Raw genomic sequence first — 22,794 nt, 5'->3', positions numbered from 1 at the left:
CTTTATTGCAGTTACAATCACAGTATCCTAAACATTACTATTATTTACTCTGTAAAAAGAAGAAGACTAAGATGAAGACTAAAAAATAAAATCACAGTGAGATGTGAAATAAAAAGTGTGTAAAAAAATAATAAAATGTTAAAAGCAGTAAATTCTATCATTTCATTGTCTATCTTTTTTTTTTTTTAAATAGCACCTTCTTTGTGTTGAACTCTTTAATCCGTAAAACCCAGCATGATTTGGTCCTGTTTCAACTTTAAAATCCTATTCAGTGTTTTAATAATGGAATAGAACAATATGGCTTTATACAGCAGATCCTCTAACTTGCCCTTGCAGGATGTGATCAGTTATTATTGACACCTGTGCTGTTCCTGCTCTGACATGTCTAAACCTGTGCGAAAAAGAGATTCTCACAAAGAGAGCTTTTGTTTTTGAAACATGAGCAGACTACTCTCTGCAGGACTTTTACCTGAATAAATGATTTAATTTCGCATTTACTAAGACTGGGGGAGTGTGGTTTAAGAAGCAAACAGAAGCACGGACTGTGGGGTCTGCAGGGTGTTGTCTAAGTGTTTCCTTTTGGTGACCAGGTGGATTTTTTTTGGGGGGGGTGGACGTTTTTATTATATGAGTGCAGCAGGTGCTGAAGGTTGGGGTGGGGGGTGCTTGCGGGCAGTACAGGACCATTTAGACCACTTGGGGGACTCGGGTATCCCAGTCCAGGAGGAGGAGCCTCGGTGGAGTGGAGGAAGTAGCTCCACAGATTGGATATGTGTGTGTGCGAGTGGAGCGTTTACCTCCATAGTGTGTTTGTCGCAAACCACTGGACTATTGAGCGATAAGCCAAAAGAAAAGAGAAGAAAAGAAGAAAAAATCCTCAGGAAGACACCACCCGCGGACTGTATCTCGAAGAGATGAAGGGTTGCCTTTCTTTTTATTTCCACGGTACAGGTTGAAGCAGCCGGCCAGGAAGCGAGCATTATGCATTCAGACTGCAGGCTGCTATGGGCAGAGCGGTAATGGTGGGCAGGGGACCGACAGGGGCCGGGGTTCTCGTCCTGTCGATACTCATCATTCTCACCACGGAGAGCTGTGGAGGGCAGAAAGGTTTGTACCACTCGGCAGTGCAGTGACAACTGGACGAGCTGTGTGTGACCGCGGAAACCCGCGGCCATGCCGATTTAAAGTGTAAACACAGACGTCTCGATGTTTCGTGGGATGTTTAAAGTGTGTTGTCATGGTCAACAAAACTTAAACCTACCTTACATGGCCCTGTGTGTGTGCGCGTGTACGTGGAGTTGAGCACAGCTCGCCACCGCCCGTCGTGATGTTTTTCTTTTTTGGTGGGAGACGGTTGTAGTAAAACCAGGCAAACCGGTTCCTAAAAAACTGATACTGTTGGGAAATAACTGCCGCCTTATAAAATGGGTGCTTACTGAATTAACGTGCTGCATGAAATGTTTTGGCTAACGTTGAAAGCAACAGTATGCTGCTTATGTGCTTTTCCTGGTGCCCCTGTTCTCTTTAAATTGACAGATTTTTTAATGGAGTCTGGTTTTTGAGGTCTCTACGAGAGGACAGCACGTTTGGGTGCTTGTGGCCTTGTTGCCTTTTTCAGGTAGCCCAATTTTTACTTTAAAGCTAGCATAACAACCCCGGATAACAATATATTTTGGTTGGAGAATGCTAACCTGACGCTATATTAAAGCTAAATGTAAATATAAGTATATATATATTTTAAAGTCAACAGTCCTCAGGTGGCCACAGATTGGGGGTGGGGTAGCAGTGGGGGTAATGCTGTAAACACGTGTACATAGTGTGTCATAACTTGCATTTCACGTTAACTGTACATTCACATTAATAGATGGGTGTGATGATAGACATTTGCTTTTAGTATTGTTTCTTGAGCCTGAGAGCTCTCCTTTTATGAAAGTAATCTGCACTCCTGTTAAGCACCATACAGTTGCTCGGTAACTTTTGTGAGTCAGGGTGAGGGAAGCTGCTTTGTTTTTGTCCTGTTCATCTGGATAATGTCCACTGAGAGGCTCTTACGTAACTGCAGGTCCACAGAACATCGAGTTAGCACCATGAAGCGTGACTGCTTAGTGTTATCTCAGAGCCACACACAACATCCACAGACTCAGAGGCTTTGCTTTCTCTCTCACACACACGCTCTATTGAAACACAGCTTTTAATTTTTGAAAAAGTCTCTAAATCATCTCACGTGTAATCATTAACTTTCAGGTTCATGTGTTGTTCTCTGGAGAACAGCCAACATTTTTTTTATTGTCTATAAAAACTAAACAAGAAGTAATACTTAGCCCTTCACTGAACACCATTACTGCATTGGATTACATAATTTAACAGGCACTGTTATTAAAAGTATGGCAGCATTAAAAACTTTGTTTTTGTTGTTGACCAAATGCTATAAGTTTTCAAAAAGTAAGAAGTTCAAGTGTCATTACGTATAGATTTTGCATAAAGTATGGCAGATATGTTAAAGTGAGAAACTGGTCATTCCATAAGTGTTTCACAAGCTAGTGGGCGACTTACAGTGAAATCCCTGCTGGACTCAGCAGCACTGGATACTTCTGCATGTGCCACAAAGGTCATTATAAACAACAGGAATCAGTCGCTCTGGAAAGCAAGCTGCGTATGTGAGGACACCCTCACTAAATTAGCCCAAACATCTTTTTCTGTATTATGCTCTGCTTAAAAAAAAAAGAAAAGAAAAAGAAAGAAAGATACTAGTGCATATTGGTCAACATACACTCACCAGCCACAACATTTAGTTACACCTTGCTAAGTACTCGATTGGACCCCTGCCTTAATTCTTTATGGCATAGCTAAACCAAGGAAGCATTCCTGAGGGATCTTGGTCCATATTGACATGATTGAGATCTATTAACTGTTCAGCCTGTTTGAGCTTTGTTACATGGTGGTTTATCTTGCTGGAAGAAGCCATCAGGAGATGGCTACACTGTCACTGATGTCATAGGTAGTACTCAGGTAGACTGTGGTATTTACATGATGCTCGGTTGGCGCTGAGGTGGCAGTGTACAAAAAAACCATCCCCCACACCATTACACCACCACCAACAGCCTGAACTGTTGATACAAGGCAGGATGGATCATTTATTTCCTGATGTTTAGGCCAAATTCTGATCCTACCTCTTATCAAGACTCAACAGACCAGGCGTTATTTTGTGGGTCTGTGAGTTGTAGCCTCAGTTTCCTGCCCCTAGCTGACAGCTGTGGCACCCAGTGTGGTCTTCTGCTTCTGTAGCCCTGCTACTTCAAGGTTTCATGTATCACGCATTCAGAGATGCTCTTCTGTGCACCTTGGTTGTAATGAGTGGTTATTTGAATTACTGTTGCCTTCCTGTCAGGTCAAACCTCTGACATCATCGGGGCATTTTTGCCCACAGAACTGCCACCCACTGGATAATTTTCTCTTTTACGGGTCATTCTCTATATTCCCAAGAAATGGATCTCAGGAAAATCAGAGTACATCAGAAGTTTCTGAAATATTCAATTCAGTCCAGTCCATCTGGCAACAAAAAGAACATTTAAAGTCACTAAAATCACGTTTCTTCCTCATTATGATTCTTGGCTTGGTCAACTTTACAATTTCTATATGTCTAAATGCATTGCGCTGCAGTCATGTGATTGCCTGATGAGATAATGGTGTTATCGATATGTTGAACAGGACAGCTTTCGACATTTTCCAGGGTTCACGTGCATTGTCATTGTTAGCCCCTTTTAAAGGCGACGCTTGCCTCGAGTTCTTCACCTTTTTCTCATAGACACCCTTTGGAGGAAGCTCATTTGCATTGCTTGTATGCAACCTCATTGTTTCAGTCACTACCCACTGCTTGTGTCCATAGCACAAGGTAGGAATGTAGACAGACAAGCTAATCAACAGTTTTACTGTCACATCTACATTACTACACTACATTAGTTCTTCCGCTTCACGCTGCAAAACGCCCAAGTGTGAGTGAGCCCAAGTGCCCAACTCAGCAGGACAGTGCAAGTTGAACTGACTTAAAATAAACCTCAGTTGTCACGTTTTTGCAATTTAATTGCTTAAGGAAACATTAAACCTTACATATCTTTGCTTGTTTTAAGTGAAACTGAGTAAATATATCCTCTATTGCAACAAGATCTCAGTGACCATGAACACAAAATCAACAAAAGCTAGTTTTTGCCCAGTAACCAAGAGATGTGGTGTTACTTTTGTCCTTTACATGGTGTAAATCACACCCACTCTTTGCTTGCGTTTCCTGAAACCGAAACTGTGTTTTTGTTGTTCCACAGGTGATGGCTGTGGCCCCAGTGTACTTGGCCCCGAGAGTGGGACTCTGTCCTCTCTGGGATACCCAAGGACGTACCCGAACAACACTGTGTGCGAGTGGGAGATCAGTGTGCCGCATGACAAGAGGATCCATTTTCTCTTTGCTTTATTGGACATAGAAGACAGCGACTGCCAGGTCAACTACCTCCGCCTGTACAACGGCATCGGACCAAACAGGAGCGAGATTGGTGAGGGTGACAGGCGGATGTTAAACTGGACTTAATGTTTTGTAGAGGGCAAATTCAAGTTGTTGTTAAAAATAAACATGCAGCAAACAATACAGAGTAAGGGAATCCTGCTTGTTTCAATATAAAGCAGCAGATCAGTCTGTGATAGGTTTTTGTCAGGTTTTGGACTGATCTTTGGAAAGCCCTTCTCTGTGCGTCATTCTAACACTGCCTATTGGGTGTCAGAGTCTAACAATTTTCTGAAATCGACAGTTCAACATTCACACCCACTCTGTGTCATGATTGGCCGGTGTCCAAAGATGAGAGAGACTGTACCCACAGTTTAATCATTTTTCTCTAGCTTTCCTTTCTTCTGTCACTCTTCTTACAAATAATTAACTACCACACTACTGAAGAGACTGTGTCATTGTTATTAACCCATTATCTTAATTCCGTTGCGTCTTCCTTTTCTTGATGATGTCTGGCTTTTCACTTCAGTGTTGTGTGCGGACGTTTGAAATGCCTGCAAACGCCTCTTCTTTCAGATGAGCTTGGAAAACGCGTCTTATGAGCAGATAATGAACATTATCTGTTTATAGGCACAGGAGAAATGTGGTTATTACATTAAAGGAGTTAAATGTCAGGAAATTGGAGGACATATTGTCTTTCACTGTTATAACCTCGCCATTGTAAGTTATTAGGCAGATTTCGCCCTGATCTCAGCCAAGGGTGGATTATTTTAAGCTATGGGTGTTTTTGGGCAGTTTAATACGCTAAAGTCAGAGTCATTGCATGATGCATAGGGAATATAAAGCCTGCTAAGGTCATGCGTTTGTTTCCAACATTGGTCTTTGCTAATACGAGGTGCTAATACATACTACTAATACAGATGCACAGCAGCGTCTCTGAGCCTTTTTATTATTGAGTTTCTCATATTTTTGCCATCAGACGTCTAACTTTGGTAGATCAGAAGCTATCAGAGCAATAAGAAAATTTTGACCTATTATCACAAGTGTTATATTTAGTATAAACTGAGCAAAACTCATTTTCATTGCCAAAGCCATCCACCTAACTTCCAGAATCCAGGTCAAGATTTTTTACTTTCCTATTTTTGAAAAGGTTAGAACACTGTATATCTTATTATAATGATTGTAGTGTATGTATGTACAAATACGTACACATGCAGCGATTATAAACATCTATACGTTTAATTTTTTAATTATAAATACCAGTTCTTCGTATTTTTGTATATATTTTACTTTCGTCACCCCCGTCTGATTGCGATGTTACGTTTGTGTCACTATATCAGATTTAAAGTAACACATGCTTAAAATAATTAGTTGTAACATTTCTTATGTCTTTGTGCTATTTCCAATTAAATATTGGCTTTAAATGATTTACAAAATACTGCACTCTGCTTTCATCTCATACAGCCTTAGCAACAAGTTTATGCCTCCTAGAATATTGGTCAAATTCTAGTGAAATGTGCACATGTTGATCACCTAATGGGTCTTTACCTGAACTGCGCTCACGGTCAAGGTCACATTTGTCATTTTATGTACAATAACCTGTGAATTGAGCCGGACGAGCTGCTGCCTGATTGTGAAAATTTTCAATAACCAGATTGACAATGCCCCAAGGTTTTTGGAAACAATGTTGCCTTATATCAATCTAAAATATTGCTATGTATGGATGTAAAGCATTGGAAAGTGTATTATAATAAATGATGGTGCACATTAATATTTCAACAAATATATCAGTCTGTGGCTGACGACTCTGCATCGTATTTATATTATCATTTAGGCCATTATGACTGTAAAGGAGGTGTTAGGTTGCTCTTTATCAGAAGGTTCTTATAAAGACCTGCATTTAACTTGGTGAATCCTGCAGAAAGAAAGTTAGATTGACTTTTCCCAGAATATATCCGAGACACTCCTCAAGTCCATCTTACTTAATGAAACTGATGAAATCTTGTTTTTGTGGTATTGTGTTGAGTTTTTTTTTGTTTTGTTTTGTTTTTTGGGGCATTAATTTGTGTAACTGACCGGCCTCTTTGTATCCCTGTTCTGCTTAACAGTGAAGCTCTGCGGGTTGGGTCTGAAGGTTGAACATCTGATCAATTCCACTGGCAACCAGGCCACTGTGCAGTTCATGAGTGGGACCCACCATACTGGACGTGGTTTCTATCTGTCCTACTCCACCACTGAACACGCAGGTAACGGCAGACTCTCAGCTCACCCACGCGCAAAGTCTCTCATCGTCGTCTTATCATCCCAGCCTGCAGTAACGGTCGTGTGGTTCAGAAATCTCAAGTTTGAGCTTGTGTGCATGTCTGCTTCGGGCCTGGGGGTGGGGGAATAAGACTTGATTCAGTGATTGTGAGTTTGGGTTAATCACAGCTATTTCGTTCTGCACCTTCACATTATTTTAACAGCTCTGAAGTAATCTGGGTGTTCTGGAAAAGTCTTGCACGCAGATCAGTAACACATGGGTTTGTCTAAAAGCTGGCAAACTGTTACTGTTGGTGTGTGAGAACTGCAGATCTCCCTCCTGTTGGATCATCCAGTTTTCTCTATGTTTGTCAAAAATCCTGCCGGTGTTAGAGGATGAAAACGTCAGTCGATCAGTCTGGGCAAAAGTGATACACCTAACACCTAATTGGCTAACACTGCAACCTCTAGACCGGACTGTCTAAGTTTTCTGTTTCTAATGGGTAAAGTTGGAACAGGTCTGACTTTCTATGGCTGCGTTAAACATCTTTTCGAGGATTGTGCATGCAGTTTTTCCACTGGGCCATTTTAGATTGTGTCCAAACACTTGGAACCAAGAGAATCTTTAATGGGGCTGGGCAGGGAGGGTGACTTGTTATTTTATTTTGCTAATTTAATCATCTGCCACTTAAAGAATTCTATTTGGTAAATAACAGACTGATGTAATGGAGTTGAAAGCACGTGCTAATAAATAGATATTTGGCCATTGTGCACATTCTTGCTGCTAGTTTCTGGGAAATAAGCCTTCTTCAATGTTCACTGTGCTTAAAAACAATGTCACTCTAAGTCATATTTGAAAACTAGTGCTTTTGTATCTCCTGGATATTTAATATCGTATATTAGTCGCAACAAGTTAGTCAATTAGAGGCTGCAGAACATCCTTTCATCTGATTGCTCGATTTAGATCCTTTGGCTTTCCCCCCCCAGTTTAAAACGAAAATGGTTCTAAATATTTGTGTGTTTGTGCAAAAAGCCCCTTCACACACACCGGCTAATATGTTCTCATACTGACAGTGTTATATGTATGTCGAATGTTTTTATGATCAGGACCAATGTAGATGACATGCATGCCTCATTATCCTATAAGCAAACGATATCCATGGTAAAAAAAAGACCACAAAAAAAAGAAAGGTGGGAGTTGAATAGAGAACTGTGTGTTCACTTCTGTGGCGACGGCGCTCGAGGCCGCATGAGAGGCTTTTTACGATGTGGTGTTTGCTCACCGCTGAATACGAATTTAACCATGCAGCAAAGATAAGGAGCTGCTCTGCTGTGAATGTGATGTTCTCATCAGCCACATGTCTGGAATTCCAGCTGCAGTATGTGAGGGTGATCATGCTAGTGGGCATCGTTTCAGATGGATGTTTTTCTTACATAAATGCGAGAACAGCGAGGGGTGGCATGAGCAGATGCTAACCACTGAATGTGCACAGTTTTTGGTTTAGTCAGATTGAAAATTAGCACAATACCATGACTGGGAAAAAAAGTAAATCTATTGTTTTCTTACTGGATGTGTTCCCACTGGGCTGTGATGGTTAAAGCTGAGTGTAGTTAATGAAAGTAGCAGGGAGGGGGTGAAGGAAAATCCAGACTTTTTGGGAAGTGGAAAAGGGGCAAAGCCACAGTGAAGCCACAATGGCACTGAGGGGTGAGAGGAAGTGAGAGTAATTGAAAAAATATTCATGGTTTGTGGTTTTATTGTAAGACTTGCATCCTGTGAGAAAGTCCTAATTGAGCTCAACTGTGATATATTACACAGTAGTGAGGTTGCAGGATTAGATGAATATTGACACACATGAGAAACAGCTGGTGGCAGCTCGATCCAAGCCACTCATGTTAAGAGTTCTGCACAGGGACAATGGGGACAAAGCTGTACGTTAGCTTATTACCAAGGCCTTAAAATTAGAGATTTATTTCCTTAGTAAGCATGTCCCTTGTTTCTGAAGACGTGCCTCGTCATGTGGATGCTTTGGAGATAAATGGATAATTGGAGCCACAAGAAGAAAGCCGCAGCAGTGACGTGTGTGTGGCGCAGTAATATTTTTGTCTTGGCGGTTATCTCAGCTCGACTGAATCACACTGCAAGGCAAACAAGGCCATCAGTGCGCCCAGCCACTTTTTCCACAAAGGCGCTGATGTGTGTGATGTCCTCTTGTAACTGATGCGTGCAGATGAGCGTGGGTGGACAGTTTGCACAGCTAAGTAACTGAGTAACCATGGTGACCTGTGGCGATTGGGGGTGTTTGTCATTTTTTTGACTCATTGGTTGGTCTGCCAGATAAAGGGTTTTATTTTTCTCTTTGTAATGTGGTGAAGACTCCCACACACTGACCATCTCCACGAGGTTTATTTACACTTCTTAGTAGCCCACATCATCCTGTTGGACTTCACGTCCACACCCAACTCGCATACCCTTCCAGTAACACACATCTTTCACTGGATGACTTTAACGTGTTCGGCCTGGATGTGGAAAAACAACCAAAACTGCCCCAAAATGAACTGATTCCAGCTACTTAATGCGATTACTTTGCTGTGTTTATTTGTCTGCTGTGATCCAGTGAGAGTGAACTGAACATCTGCTCGCTTGAACAACACAAAATAAATAAAAAAACGTTTCAACCTGAGTGCTCTGGATGGTTGCTTTTAGCCATTCTAGCAGCGGTGCACTCTGTTGAATGGTCCATCTCACCACTTTGCTCCACAGCTGTTTAATGTTTAATGTACCCACCCTCGTGGCACTCCGAGGAATCCCAGTGGGGCTTATGATTCGCTCACTGTCACCGTGAGGCCAAATTTAGTCAGAATGTTGGATTTGTCGAAATTTATGTTTAGCATTAATCAGCGATTACGATGACGATTAGCTGGATATGGTAAACGGTTCAAAAGGTAAAGAAACCAAAAGGGTGGATTGAAGAAGAAGAACAAAAAAAAGTGGGTGATACTTTATCAAGAACGTGCAGAGAAACCAGTTCTGACGCTGTTTATTTGCCTTTGCAGATCTAATCACCTGCGTGGACAAGGGAATGAACTTCACCGAGGCAGAGTACAGGTAAACAGTTTGCTTTTTGTGCATGTCGGCGCACTGATTATACTGGTAGATATGAATTGTGCATGTGCCGCTCTCTTTTTAGGAAGTACTGTCCGGCAGGCTGCTTGACATCTACAGAGGAGATTTCTGGAACTATACCCAATGGTTATAGAGAGGTGGGTACACACCCCGTCTATGCACAAATGTACACGTGCATCGCTTTTATTTATGTTTTCTTAGCTACAAGTTATCTTTGTGAAGGAGGCAAAAGGAGCAGTGGCTCAAACGTGTCTTGGATTGATGACCTCACAGCACCCCCGCTGCGTGTGAGGTCACGGGCACTAATTCTCTGGTTGATGACCTCATGTTTAGAGCTTGAGGATGTCTCATAAGGAGGGAAGGGAGGAAGGGAGCGAGAGAGGGAGTGGTGCTGCTGGCTGACGGGAGGATAGGGAGGAGCGTGGGGTTGTGCTTCAGGGAACGAGGCGCCCCACAGGAACAGAGGAGGGGCAGGGTCAGCGGGTGAAAGGGAGGTGAGATAATAGTTTGGCCGAAAATAATAACCTTGTAATCCAGTCCAGCTGGAGGAGGGTGCTGAGCAGAGCTGTGTGTGTGCGTGTGTGTGTGTGGAGTGTTTTTGGAGAGCAAAAAGCCTCAAGAGTGAATCAGTGTGATTAGAAGTTGGAGAAAACCTTTGTGTACGTGCATGCCTGAGCCGCTTTTGCTTTTGTGCATGTGATTCATTCATGATTGTGTCTTTGTGAGTGTGGAATATGATGGTGAGTGTGTGTGTGCGCGTCTCTCACAAGGATCAGTTTCTACACCCAGATCGTAATCCTGCAGCTGACTTTAGTTTTTTTAATAATTTTACTTCACAGATTTATTCGGTGATCCATGTTCTACTATTTATTTATTTATTATTTATTAAAATCCATCTCCCACTTATAACACGTGTTAGTCTTGTGTGTTAGTGTGGTTTCCTCTGCTGGAGGCAGGGCACTGTGGTTTGGAGCATTACTTTGTGTTTGTGTTAGTGGTTTTGGCTGGCTCTCTTAAGGATGCGGTATGTGTTTTTGGGGAAGTTTAAGAGTCACACGGAAAGTGTTGATTGCTTGTGGCAGCCTCTAACTGCTGTGCGTGTTTGTGAATACATGCGTGGGCTTGTCACTATTCCCCCCCTCCCCCTCCCACAATGCCAGCGTGGGTCTTTCCCGTAAGACGATTTTCCCCCCTCACACCACCAGCTGCTCATCGGAAGGAGCTCGTGGCCAGAGCGGGATCAGACTTTGTCAGTTTCTCAGTGATGTGGCACCAGGTTTTGACAGGAATGCAGCCGGGAGGGAATCATTACCTTCATTGCCACTTATTATCCTCTGCGCACAGAAGTGACATCATCCTGACTCATCAGCCTTTATCTCCCTCGGTTTGAAGGTTAAGCGATTATGCTGCAAAGCGGTACTGCCTGTTTCCACTCAGCAACTTGAAAATGGAGCAAATTTGCAATGGCACCACATGTGTGCCACATAGGAACACCACTACTACTCAGATTTTCTTTCCTTTCCCAAAACTTCATGATTCCAAAAAGTTTAACTTTTCAAAGTCTGTGTTTGTGAGGTAGTAAAGATATGGTTTTCAAGTTTTTTTTTAGCAAAGAAACATAATATGAAGCGTTTTTTTTTTTTTATTGATGAATCAACTTGTGGGTCCTCTGTTGGGGGGCGGGGGGATCCATCCATCCATCCATCCATCCTCTGCCTATCATGTCATGGGAGGCTGGAGCCTGTCCCAGCTTTCACAGGGGGAGAGGCGGGGTGCATCTGAAAGCCTTTTTCTAGTCTGTTTCTACTCTATATTCAGACTTGATGCTGAAAATCTATGCAAACTAATATGACCAGTCGTACATTAACAACATCAATGACAATGGCCCAACAGACTACAAGTCACAAGACTACAACATGCGGTCAGCATTCATGCAGACAGGAACGACTGGTAGAAAACAGAAACATCAAGACTGGATGTTTCTCTTGTGACCTGCGGGGTCTGATAAGGTATAAGAAGTGGACTTTTTAGGTGATTTAAAGTGGTTATAGTAGAAAACAAAGTTTCTCTGAGATGACACTGTTTAACTTTCATTCAAATTTCAACCTCTTTAAATGTCCTCCTTAACTGATTTACAAAGAGCAATAATTTTTTTTTTTAATCTCGTGAAAAGTGCATTTCAGACGTTAGTTGTATCTTTTATTTTGGTGAATCAGGTCTGATTCACCTACTCTTTAGTTAATCTGATCTGGTTTGTAACAACAAAAGGACATAATGATAAGAATATATCAGTTTAATCCTTTGTTCCTTTCGTTCCACAGTCCTCCCCTCTGTGTGTGGCAGCAATCCATGCAGGTGTGGTGTCCAATGCAGCAGGAGGGAATATCAGTGTGGTCAACAGCAAAGGCATCTCTCACTATGAGGGCACACTGGCTAACAATGTCACTTCCACTGTGTAAGAGATTCACCACAGTACACACATGCTCTTCTTCTCTGTTTGCTCCTCTTATTAAACCAAATGTACTTGGTCTCTGTTCTAGAGAAGGTTAAATATATATGCAAATATAAACAATTCTGACAGTTTGGTAAATCATAATATTTGCTGGATCTTCTTTCTTACTCCTTAGAGGAACTCGGTCAGACAGCCTGTTCACCTTCACGACCAACGGTGAGTCATCCAGGGTCTTTGCTGTATTGTTTTTCCTATTAAGGACATGATTTTCAGATTCTGTTCACTTGCTGTTGATGACATGTTTTTGTGACAAATACAAGATACAATTTAAAATTGATTTGTAAATAAGTTGCTTAAATGATTTATAGGTTGCTTAAGAAACATCCTCAGTTTATCAAACGGGGGGAAACAAGGGAAAGAGACACTTGTTTAAAGAATTATGATGAATTTCACTTCCTTACTGTCATTATTTTGGTAGGGGTGTTTTTAGGTGCTTATATGGCATTATTTTGTCAGGGGGCTTTTTAAAATGTGATTGTCTGTAAAGAAAATATCAATGTCCGAGCTGGAAAATTCTACAGGGCTCCAAAACTAATGTCAGAGACTGGACATCCAAATATTTTGGGGGACTTTCCCCTGGAATTTCTGTTGCTACAGGTGTTATCAACTAGGACGTACCTTTTAATGTAATGCAATACAAGCTTTATTTCATTTCTTAAAGATTTTGCATTCTTATTAATGAAGCTAAGGGTCTGTTTGTGCTTTCAGGCTGCTATGGAACGCTGGGTTTGGCATCTGGGGGCGTTGCTGATACTCAGCTCAGTGCTTCGTCTGTGTTGGACTGGAGCACTCGTGTGTGGGCACCGTCAGGGGCACGGCTCAAAAAGGAGGGACTGCCATGGGCCCCTTCTCAGAGTGACCAGCAGCAGTGGCTGCAGGTAGATCTCAAGAAGGAGAAGCGGATCACAGGTAAACAAAATTCTAATAACAACGTTGTGTTTATTCAATAAACACAACGCATACACATACATTACAGCCACTGTCTCTAATTTAGGTTATAGGCTTAGCTGTAAAATCTCACCAGGCTTCAGTTGATGATTGGCTGGTGATTCTCTGACGTTGTGTCTTGTGACACCTTCCTTTACACAAACGTTGACGTCATCCTCAGGATAAACTGTGACCACATACTTAATCTGTACCTTTACAAAACAAGGTCACCTTCAGGCGAGCTGATAAAGTTTGCAAACCTTTATGAGCAGTGGCTTCAGTGTTTAAGGAAGTTTGGCAGCTTTTGAGTTACATATCTGTAAATTTCTCTTTTCTTATATGCCATGCATTGTTGCTTTGTAATGTTATCACAAATCAGTTAGATCACTTTATTTCAAAACATTTAACAGACTAAAGTACAGTTGATGTATACGGACATTCAACAAAATAAAACACCAACTATTTTAATCAACTGTATATAAGTAACTCAGACTTAATGTTTGAGTAGAAAGAAGTATTAACACATACGATCCTTCCCCCTCCTGTCTAGTGAATGATCACAATAATATCTTACTTTCAAATCACATACCTGTGAGCCATATACACATACAGGTGCATTTATACCTATCCATTGATATATACATGTAAAGAGTGACGGTATTAATGTATTCATATACACATATTAGGGCTATGCGATATGACTAAAATCTCATATCCTGATATAAGACATCTATCGTCCCGATAACGATATAAATCACAAAAATTTAACATTTTCTGTAAATTCTGTGAATCTCGGGCAGCTCGACTTGCGTGAAGTGTTTCCAGTTGGGCGTCGTGTACCTGGAGTCGAGTGTTTTAACCGATGCATGAAGCAATACATTTTTAGACAGACGTTGTAACGGTCACCGTTTTCTTTGTGAGTATTTATTACACGGCATTGCTGCGGGGAAAAGCCTGTTCTAACGTTTGAATCTAAGGTTTATTTTTTAGCACCTGACGGCTCTTTTTTGCTTCTCATCTGTAAATACTCTGCATACTCTTTCACGTGATTCAGTTTATTTTGAAAAGTATCAACAGGATCTTGAGCTTTATTGTGAAAGGTTTATGTGGAAAATAAACAAGCCGACACGCGATGGTTTTACCGTCTTTGTTGCCAACGACAACGCATAAAAACAGTCGCTTGTCCGTCTGTAGTGTGGTTATATTAAATATAAGAGAAAGAGAGAACTTTAAGAAATTAATGTAGCCACTACAGTGACCATCAAAACAATGACAAACGATAGCGTAAAATGAAATGATAGACGTTTTTATATCGTCATCCGATATATATCGTTATATCGAACAGCCCTAACACATATGTACATACACTCACATGCATATGTACATATACACCTTCGAATGCCTATATGGACATTCAGATACCACTCAGACCTTCCTCATCAGTATTTTAGGAAAATGTTTGAACATTTCTGTGTATATGTAGTGTGCATGTCATGGGCACAGTTATAGCCCCTACCAGACATTTGTGTTATGAGTCATTATTGTTGTTCTCAATTCAGAAGACAGTTGTTTCCCTCTGAGCCTCTATAAAAGGGGCGGGGCAGTTGCACCACTATGGGCTCAAAATGTGGTCATAAATATTTTGTACTTGTAAATCAGGATTTGTATGTGTAAAAAAGATTTGTGTGTGTGTAAAAAAAGATTTGTATGTGTAAAACGAATTTGTGTGTGCGTAAAAAAGATTTGTGTGTGGACTTAGCCAAAAAAAAACCCTGCAAGTTACAAGTATGAATTTTGACCCTATTTTTCTTCCTTTCATCTAATTGGTCAATGTCATGTCAATCACAAATGTAACAATCCAATCAGAGAACAGATGGGTTTGGCTGTCGGAGGGGCACTTTTTTGAACTGCAGGTCCTTGAAGGGTAATACAGTTTGAAGCTGGAGGATCTCTATATAAATATCCGACAGAAGCTAGGTCCCCTAACTTTCAGCAGCTGTTGAAAGGATAAAGTTGTGGTATGTCAGTGGTTAGAAATACCATTATTACTTTAGGATTAGTTTAACACAAAGTCAGGGCTGACCCGGGACCATTGCTGTGAGTCACAGTGCGCAGCATAAAAGTCCTTTCACATCGGACGCAGGATGTGCTGCTAATGCTAACTAAAAGCAAAGGATCCAAAATTTGTTACGCTGGCTGCTGGGCTCTGTGGGTTTTTGCAGCAGCTCTACCTGTACTAGATGCACCTGCTCCTTGTCGTTTCTATCTCTGACTTTATGTCCTCTACAAGAGTTTGTTTTTTTTGCTAGTTCTTCAAATGTTCAATAAAAACATGTATGCTAATTCATAACGAAGAAAGCTTTGTAATGAAGACGGTCATTTCCAAAACACTTTTACACATACAAAACTGATTTACAAGTACAAAATATTTATGACCACATTTTGAGCCCATACACCACTGGCAGGCCACAAGTGTTTGGTTGATGCTTAAAAAAAATAATTCAAAAAATATATGTCAATGATAGAATTAAAACTGGTCGTAGCAAATGGCTGCCCTTCCCTGAGCCTGATTCTGCCGTTGGGTTCTTCCTGTAAAAAGGGAGTTTTTCCTCCCCACTGTTGCAAAGTGCTAACGCAAAGGGGATCGTCTGGTTGTTGGGTTTTCTCTTTATTATTGTACGGCTTTTACCTTACAATATAAAGTGCCTTGAGGAAGTGTTGTTGTGATTTGGCACTATATACATAGAATAAAATAAAAAACCTTTTACAAATTAATGAAATCAACAATTTTACAATATCTATGACTTTTTACTACTTATGTTATAATATAATTTCTATATAGTGAGATGAGGTGAGGTACGCCATCTCATTTACAACAGAGTCACAGACTTGATCATAGCTGAGATGATGATTGCATAAAAACAGATCTAAGAGATACCAGAGCTCAAGCTTCACAACAAATGCATTCCATGTAAACCATTTACTGTATGTGGCGCTTGAGGATGCCTGATGCAAGACTGTGGTTTCCATATAACTCAGTATCTCTTCTCATCTCTGATAAAAACGGCAGACGGTAAATACAGGATGTAGTAAATGGGGAGTGATTCTGGACACAGCCGCAGTCCTGAGCTTTCAGTCGAGTCAGCTGTACGTCATCTTCCTGTTTCCTCTCTCTGTGCATGCATCCAGGAATCATCACCACTGGTTCTACCCTCAGCGAGGAAAAGTGCTACGTTTCAGCATACCGGGTCCTGTATAGTAACAACGGCAAGCAGTGGTCCGGCTACAAAGAATCAAATTCTGTACAAAACAAGGTAATCAATAAACCCTGCTCGCTCAACAGTTACAAAAAAAAAGAGTGCAAAGCAAAATGACGTAACCCCCTTCTTCCAATTGGTGCAGATGGACCAAAATATCACTTTAGAAGTCTGCAGAGACACTTATATGGATTGTTACCAGAGCAGCTACTATTGACTAAGAGATGTTTATGGCAGGAAATTGGAGCAGTCAGTGGTTTGAGTTAAGTGCTGTGGTAGACAAGTCTGGACACTCGGGCATTAATAATGGATGGATATGGATTTAGTGGCAGAGTTCTTGGGCTGAAACTGCTGTCTACCAGTTCCTTTCTACTGGGATTCTCACAGTCTCATATTGTGTGGAGGAAAGTAATTATTAGCTTGCCAAGTTGGAAAGTAATCAGCTTATAGTGCATTTGTCCTCAAACTGAATTGTTCCTGCAGCTGTTACTACAGTTGGGTTCAAACCTGACACAAATAAGAGAGCTTGTTATTATTTTGTGTTAGATTTTCCAAGGCAACAACAACTACGGAGACGAGGTGAGGAATAACTTCATTCCACCAATCGTGGCCCGGTTTGTGAGGATCAATCCCATCTCGTGGTACAAGAGAATTGCACTCAAGTTGGAGCTGCTTGGCTGCCAAGTTCCTTCAGGTAAATGGAGTGTTTACTGGCAGATCAGCAAAGTGAGCTGATCAACACAGATGTATGTATTGTGCAAAAGTTTCGAGACATTTTTTAAATATTTTGCTTCTCTGGAGCCAAGCTTTCTCTCCAAAGTTTTTCTTGTACCTGATTATTATTCAACTACTTAACACTGACCTATGAATCATTCAAGCAAAAAAAAAAAAAACCCAACAAAATAAACAAACAAAACAAAAAAAGGGTACCAAACTCAGATGAAGTAGGATTGCCTCCCCATAAAACAGACAAACTAACCAAAGAGCCAATTTTCAATTTAGATTTAAATTTTAAATCTTTGTTACTAGTTACTAGATGGTCTCAGTGGAAGAGTGGTTGGCATGAAACCAGTCTTAAGGAAGGGAAACATGGAGAAAAGAGATGCCTAATTACAGAATAACAAAACTAAAAAACCAGGGGGAGGGGAGGTCAAAAAGCAGTGAGCATGTACAGCTACATGTAAAACATGGTGGAGGTGCTTTCATGGTTTGGGGCTGTATTTCAGCCAGTGGTGTTGTCAAAGTTGGTGCAGTACCATCTGGAAACCAGTAAAAACATATCTGAATAGGAAAAAAACCACAGTGGAACACCTCTCAGTCATGGATTGGCCTCCCAGGGCTTGGATCTCAACATTACTGAAGGAGCGTTGAATCATCTTGCGATGGAACAGAACAAAAGGCAGCCAACATCCAAAGAAGAGGTTTGAATGTCTTTTAAGATGGACAACTATTCCTGAAGGCTGCTTAAATAGATTATACAAATGCTGCCTAGCAGAGTTCAGGCTGTGTTGAAGAATAAAGGTGGTCATACCAAATGTTGACTTTCAAGCCCGTTAGAATTGTACAAACTGTGTATTTCCATTGAATATTTGCACATTTCATTAACTTGCTAGAACAAAATGTTTCCATTTTCCCAGCAACAAATAAAGAACTGCAGGGTGGCTTGAGACATTAGCACCGTACTGGAAGTACATTTGTATTCATTTATTTGCAGAAAGGCGAACGACAGATTTGAGGCCAAGGATGTCCCCTCCCCGTCATACTCCAGCAGCTGCCGGCACAAAACATCCACCTCACCTTGGCCAAACAACACCTACCCCGAACATCAGAAACACCACCATGCCTCCCCACACTGGTAAAGGTGCGTGCAGTTTTTGACAACGACACTTAAAAAAAATAGTATTTTATATTATAATAACTGTGCATTTCCCCCCTCCCCCCCTTTTTAGATGTGGCTCTGGCAGCAGTCCTGGTTACCGTGTTGGTCATGGTCGTGACTCTCATCCTGATTGTGGGTTGTGCTTGTCACTGGAAGAACAGGTATTCATCTTCTTCTTTCTTCGTGTTTTTGTTTGTTTCTTTTTTTTTTTTTTTTGCCCTTTTGACTTTACTCGTCTCTGACAGGAAAAAGACTTCTGAGGGAACGTATGATCTTCCTCACTTGGATAGCACAGGTATGTCATCGCCGTGCAGGACAGCTCAGTTTGCCTGGATGTGTTTTGTGGACTTACTGTTGCACCTCTGTGCATCTGTAGCAGACTGGTGGAAAAGCATGAAGCAGCTACTGCCCTCCAAGATGGTGGAGACGGAGGATTCGGTGCGATACAGCAGCAGTGAAGTCAGCCGGCTAACGGGGAGGGGTGTCGTACCAGGGCTACATGCTGAACCTGCAGGTAAATGCTGTCGCCTGCAGAAGCTGCTGAAGTAACCAGGCGTTCTTAGTACAGGGTACTGTGTTGATCTGTTTGCATATTAACACTTGAAAGATGCCTCCAGTATGTTAACATAAATCATTCAGTGGTTCAGTAGAATCAGTGCTAATTTTGTCGAATTAGGTTTGTATTTATTGACATGCAGTGTTGGAAAAACGCATCTGCAGCCATCCTGATTTCTTTTTTTTTAAATATTGTTTTTATGCATATTTGTTACACTTATACATTTCAGATCATGAAGCTAATTTTAATCTTAGACAAAGAAAACCAGACTAAACACACAGTGCGGATTTTAAATGATGATTTCTTTTATTGAGGGGGAAAAAGTGATTCAGACCTATCTGGCCCTGCGCGAAAATGTAATTGCCCCCTAAACCTAATAACAGGTTGTGCCACCCTTGGCAGCAAAAACTGTAATCAAATGTTTGCAGTAACATAACGATGAATCTTTGACATCACTGCAGAGGAATTTAGGACCGCTCTTCTTTGCAGAATTGTTTTAATTTAGACACATTGGAAGCTTTTCCCAGCATGAACAGCTTTTTTAAGGTTTTCTCATTGTCCTGCTGCGTAACCCAGGTGTGCTTGAGCTTCAAGGACTTCCGGGAAAAAACAGAATTCAGGATTCCACCAATGACTGCAGTTAAATTATCCTGAAGCAGCAAAGCAGCCCTAGGCCATGACACTACCACCACCATGTTTGACTCTTGGTTTGATGTTGTTCTGGGGTCTTTTGTGACCTGGATGAGTTGTCGATGTGCGAAGTTTTGTTGAAAATTTCTCCTATTGTGGATTGTGTGGTTCACTGGAACCTTAGAAATGCTTTTGTAGCCCTTTTCTACTTTAGCTCCAGAGTGATAGGTGTCAGTGACTTTGTTTCACAGCTGTTTCTTTAGCTTGTAGCATGATGTGTTGCTTTTTGAGATCTCTTAGCCTGCTTCAGGTTCGACAGGTACAACAGGTTCTATTTGAGTGATTTCTTGATTCAACAGGTCTTACAGTAATCAGGTCTGGTTGTGGAGAGTGACATTTACCACAGGTTTCCAAAAAATGTCATTAATCACAGTTAAGTGGGGGAAATAGTATTTTCCCTCCTTAATAAATGATATAATTTAAAAACTCAAAATTTTGTGCTTATTTGTGTTAAAATTGGTTTGATCTGAACCAATTAAGTGTGACAAATACGCAAAAAAAAACACAAATTGGGAAGGGGGCAAATATTTATTCACAACACTGTAAAATGTGTTTCTATCTAGTGTTTTCTTTTTCACACAAATCCAGAATCAAAGACTTTCACTTCCTGTCTGTAGCACTTAGCTCTGAGTGCACACATTCAATATCTGAGTGGTATTTATCTGATGTCCTCTAAATAAATCACACTTCTTAACATGTGAAGCTGTGACACAGATGTCTATTTTTATCAGTTAACTGTTGGTTTTGTTCTTTCTGTAGAGTATTTGGCTAAAACAAAAAAAGGATTGAATAACATACTTTTATATATACCAGTTTTTCCCACTTCAGGGCAGAGTTAACATGTTTTGGGAGAGAATAGATATCCAATTAGTTTTCCACTAATTGCAGGGTTAGCGGTTTGATTCCCCACATCCTGGATTGCTGCTATAAACCTCTGTGCAGCTGCAGATTGCTTCTATAAAATTAGAAAGTTAAAGGCTTTTGTAACATAGAAATTCAATTGTTAATCGGTTTCCTTAGTTGCTTAGCATTCTAGAGAATTTGGGAGCAATTTCAAGAGGTAACCTGGTATCTGTACGATGCCCTTGATTTTTAATATTTCTTTACTGTACACTTTCCTTTCAGAATATGCCCAACCACTCGTAAGTGGCGTAACAACGTTAGGAGCAAGGTCAACCTTTAAACCAGATGATGGGCCTTCCCCAAGATACTCTGATCCAGACCTGTATGACGCCCCCATCTCTTCAGGTTTATGCCACGCCTACGCCGAACCCCTGCCATCTTCAGGATCCGAATACGCTACGCCCATTGTGGTTGACATGGGTTTGAAGCAGCCCTCGACTTTGTGTAATTTCATGGGCGCCAGGCCCGGCTCACTGCATCCATGGACAGACAGTGGCCAGTCAGGGAGCACTGCGTATGATAGACCCAAAACTTCCACTGAACTTGCCACACCCACTGAGGATCTGACTTATCAGGTACCTCAAAAAAGCACTCAAAAGCCAACAGGACAGGGCTGAAAAGCTTGAATGCACATGGCCTTAATCTGCCCCTCACTACCAACGCGACCCAGAGGATAAAGATGGGGTTGAGAGCCGTTGAGCTTTGGGCTTGAGTCTTGAATGAACACTACCTTCGCTTTAGATTCATCCGGAGATGTCTGTTTCCTAATTGTTTCTGCATGGCCACAAACAGCTTGTGTAGTGCCATTAGAGTCCTATCACTGAAATCACAAAGATGAATGTGCTCGTGCCAGGCGTGAGTCGGAAATGGATGAACGGAAAGAGTGGAGGGTGAAAAGAAGAAAGCTGACTACTATTTGATAAAGACTTTGTCCCTGTTTTGTGATTTTTATTTTTTTTTCTCTTTTTAAAGGTCTTGCATCCTGTGAAACTGTGATTTCCATTCTGCCGCTGTCTGTTACACACTAAACTAGATCCAACTGAAATGTACCCGATGATTTACATCCATCGAATCTGAGGGTTTTCGTACTGAATTAATTGCATGTTGAGGAGTTCCTCGTTTGCAGCGAGACTCTTGCTTTCCACGGTACGTCTTTGTCTTATTTTGTTTTAAAAGCATGACTTGAAATTGTGTATAGTTCTAGTAATTCCATTACTGCAATCCTGTTTAAAAACTCAAATGATTTATGAATATTTATTTTTTATTTCACATCCTGCTGATAAGGAGAGATTCTTTAATAGTAAGCATCCCGCCACTCAGTAACGCGCTGTTGTCGACACCTGACTGACAGTAAATTTTGTTTTATAGATGTATAAAAGAGAAGGTCAGGAGAATCAATCCAGTGAACGTCCAAAAATCCTTTGAAAATACTCTTTTTGTAGTATTGGGAGACCAAATGTTGCCTTTTCTGTGTTTATGCAATGTTGATTCACAACAGAGCCGACTTTCACAATCGTGCCAACATCCCAAGTTTAGCCAAATAAACATTTGCGCAGTCTTAAAACTGATTTTTTTTTTCTGTTTTCTACATTGTTGGATGAAACAAAAAAGGTACAAGTATAATGCGGTAGATGAGCAAACATGTTACAGCTGTGATAACTTTATAGTTTGTGTGTTTCTTAGATCGCGTTTTGTGGATCGTGGTGATTGTCTGGTGATGAAATTGGGTGTTGTGACTTGTTCCATTATTCGTATCTCTGTGCATCAGTGTCTGTACGTGCGTAAAGCTGTCGTCATATTTTGGCCTTGTGGGGTTTTTGGACAATTTACAGTGTGGCTTATAGTAGGACGTCGTCTGTAGCACCGATAGACCTGCGTTCCTCTCCCTCGCCTGTGCTACTCATGTGGAGGAGAAATGCAGAACAAGCTGCTTCATATCTTTTACAGGAACAGCAACCTGATCCTAAAGGTGTTGTTCCAACAGCTGTGCCACTGTCACGCTTTGATCGTGCTCAGTAACCAGTTTTCCAGAGCTCCAGGTGCTCCCTGGTCACAGAAGGGTTGAGTTTATGTGGCTCTCACTGATTGTATATAGAAATAAAGAGTTTTTAAAATAAAATGTTGTAGTACTTGGTATTTTTCAAGAAGATTTACTAATTATTTGTCTGTTTGCTTAATGTTTGGTGAAAGAGGTTCTGGGTTGAATCCAGCCT

At 41.1% G+C, this 22,794-nt stretch overlaps 1 protein-coding gene across 3 annotated transcripts; it reads left to right on the top strand.

The window, feature by feature from the left end:
* The first annotated feature begins 750 nt into the window (after window positions 1-750).
* On the top strand, window positions 751-22,700 carry dcbld2 (discoidin, CUB and LCCL domain containing 2). Of its 3 annotated transcripts, none has more exons than XM_063499514.1 (15): window positions 751-1,107; window positions 4,317-4,541; window positions 6,598-6,735; window positions 9,788-9,839; window positions 9,922-9,994; window positions 12,179-12,312; window positions 12,485-12,525; window positions 13,078-13,278; window positions 16,486-16,610; window positions 17,100-17,247; window positions 18,268-18,414; window positions 18,503-18,593; window positions 18,678-18,727; window positions 18,812-18,946; window positions 20,804-22,700. In XM_063499514.1, the coding sequence occupies exons 1-15, from the start codon at window positions 1,005-1,007 to the stop codon at window positions 21,196-21,198; spliced, it is 2,058 nt and encodes a 685-aa protein (XP_063355584.1). In that variant the 5' UTR covers window positions 751-1,004; the 3' UTR covers window positions 21,199-22,700. The 3 variants fall into 3 exon arrangements, with proteins under 3 accessions (XP_063355584.1, XP_063355583.1, XP_063355582.1); XM_063499513.1 differs by having other exon boundaries at window positions 18,809-18,946; XM_063499512.1 differs by having other exon boundaries at window positions 18,678-18,946.
* The last annotated feature ends 94 nt before the right edge of the window (window positions 22,701-22,794 follow it).

Source organism: Pelmatolapia mariae, linkage group LG16_19 (assembly GCF_036321145.2).
Source record: "Pelmatolapia mariae isolate MD_Pm_ZW linkage group LG16_19, Pm_UMD_F_2, whole genome shotgun sequence".
In the NCBI taxonomy this organism is placed as follows: Eukaryota; Metazoa; Chordata; class Actinopteri; order Cichliformes; family Cichlidae; genus Pelmatolapia; species Pelmatolapia mariae.
The sequence above is the reverse complement of the archived record's forward strand: the minus strand, read 5'-3'. Positions and strand labels throughout refer to the sequence as shown.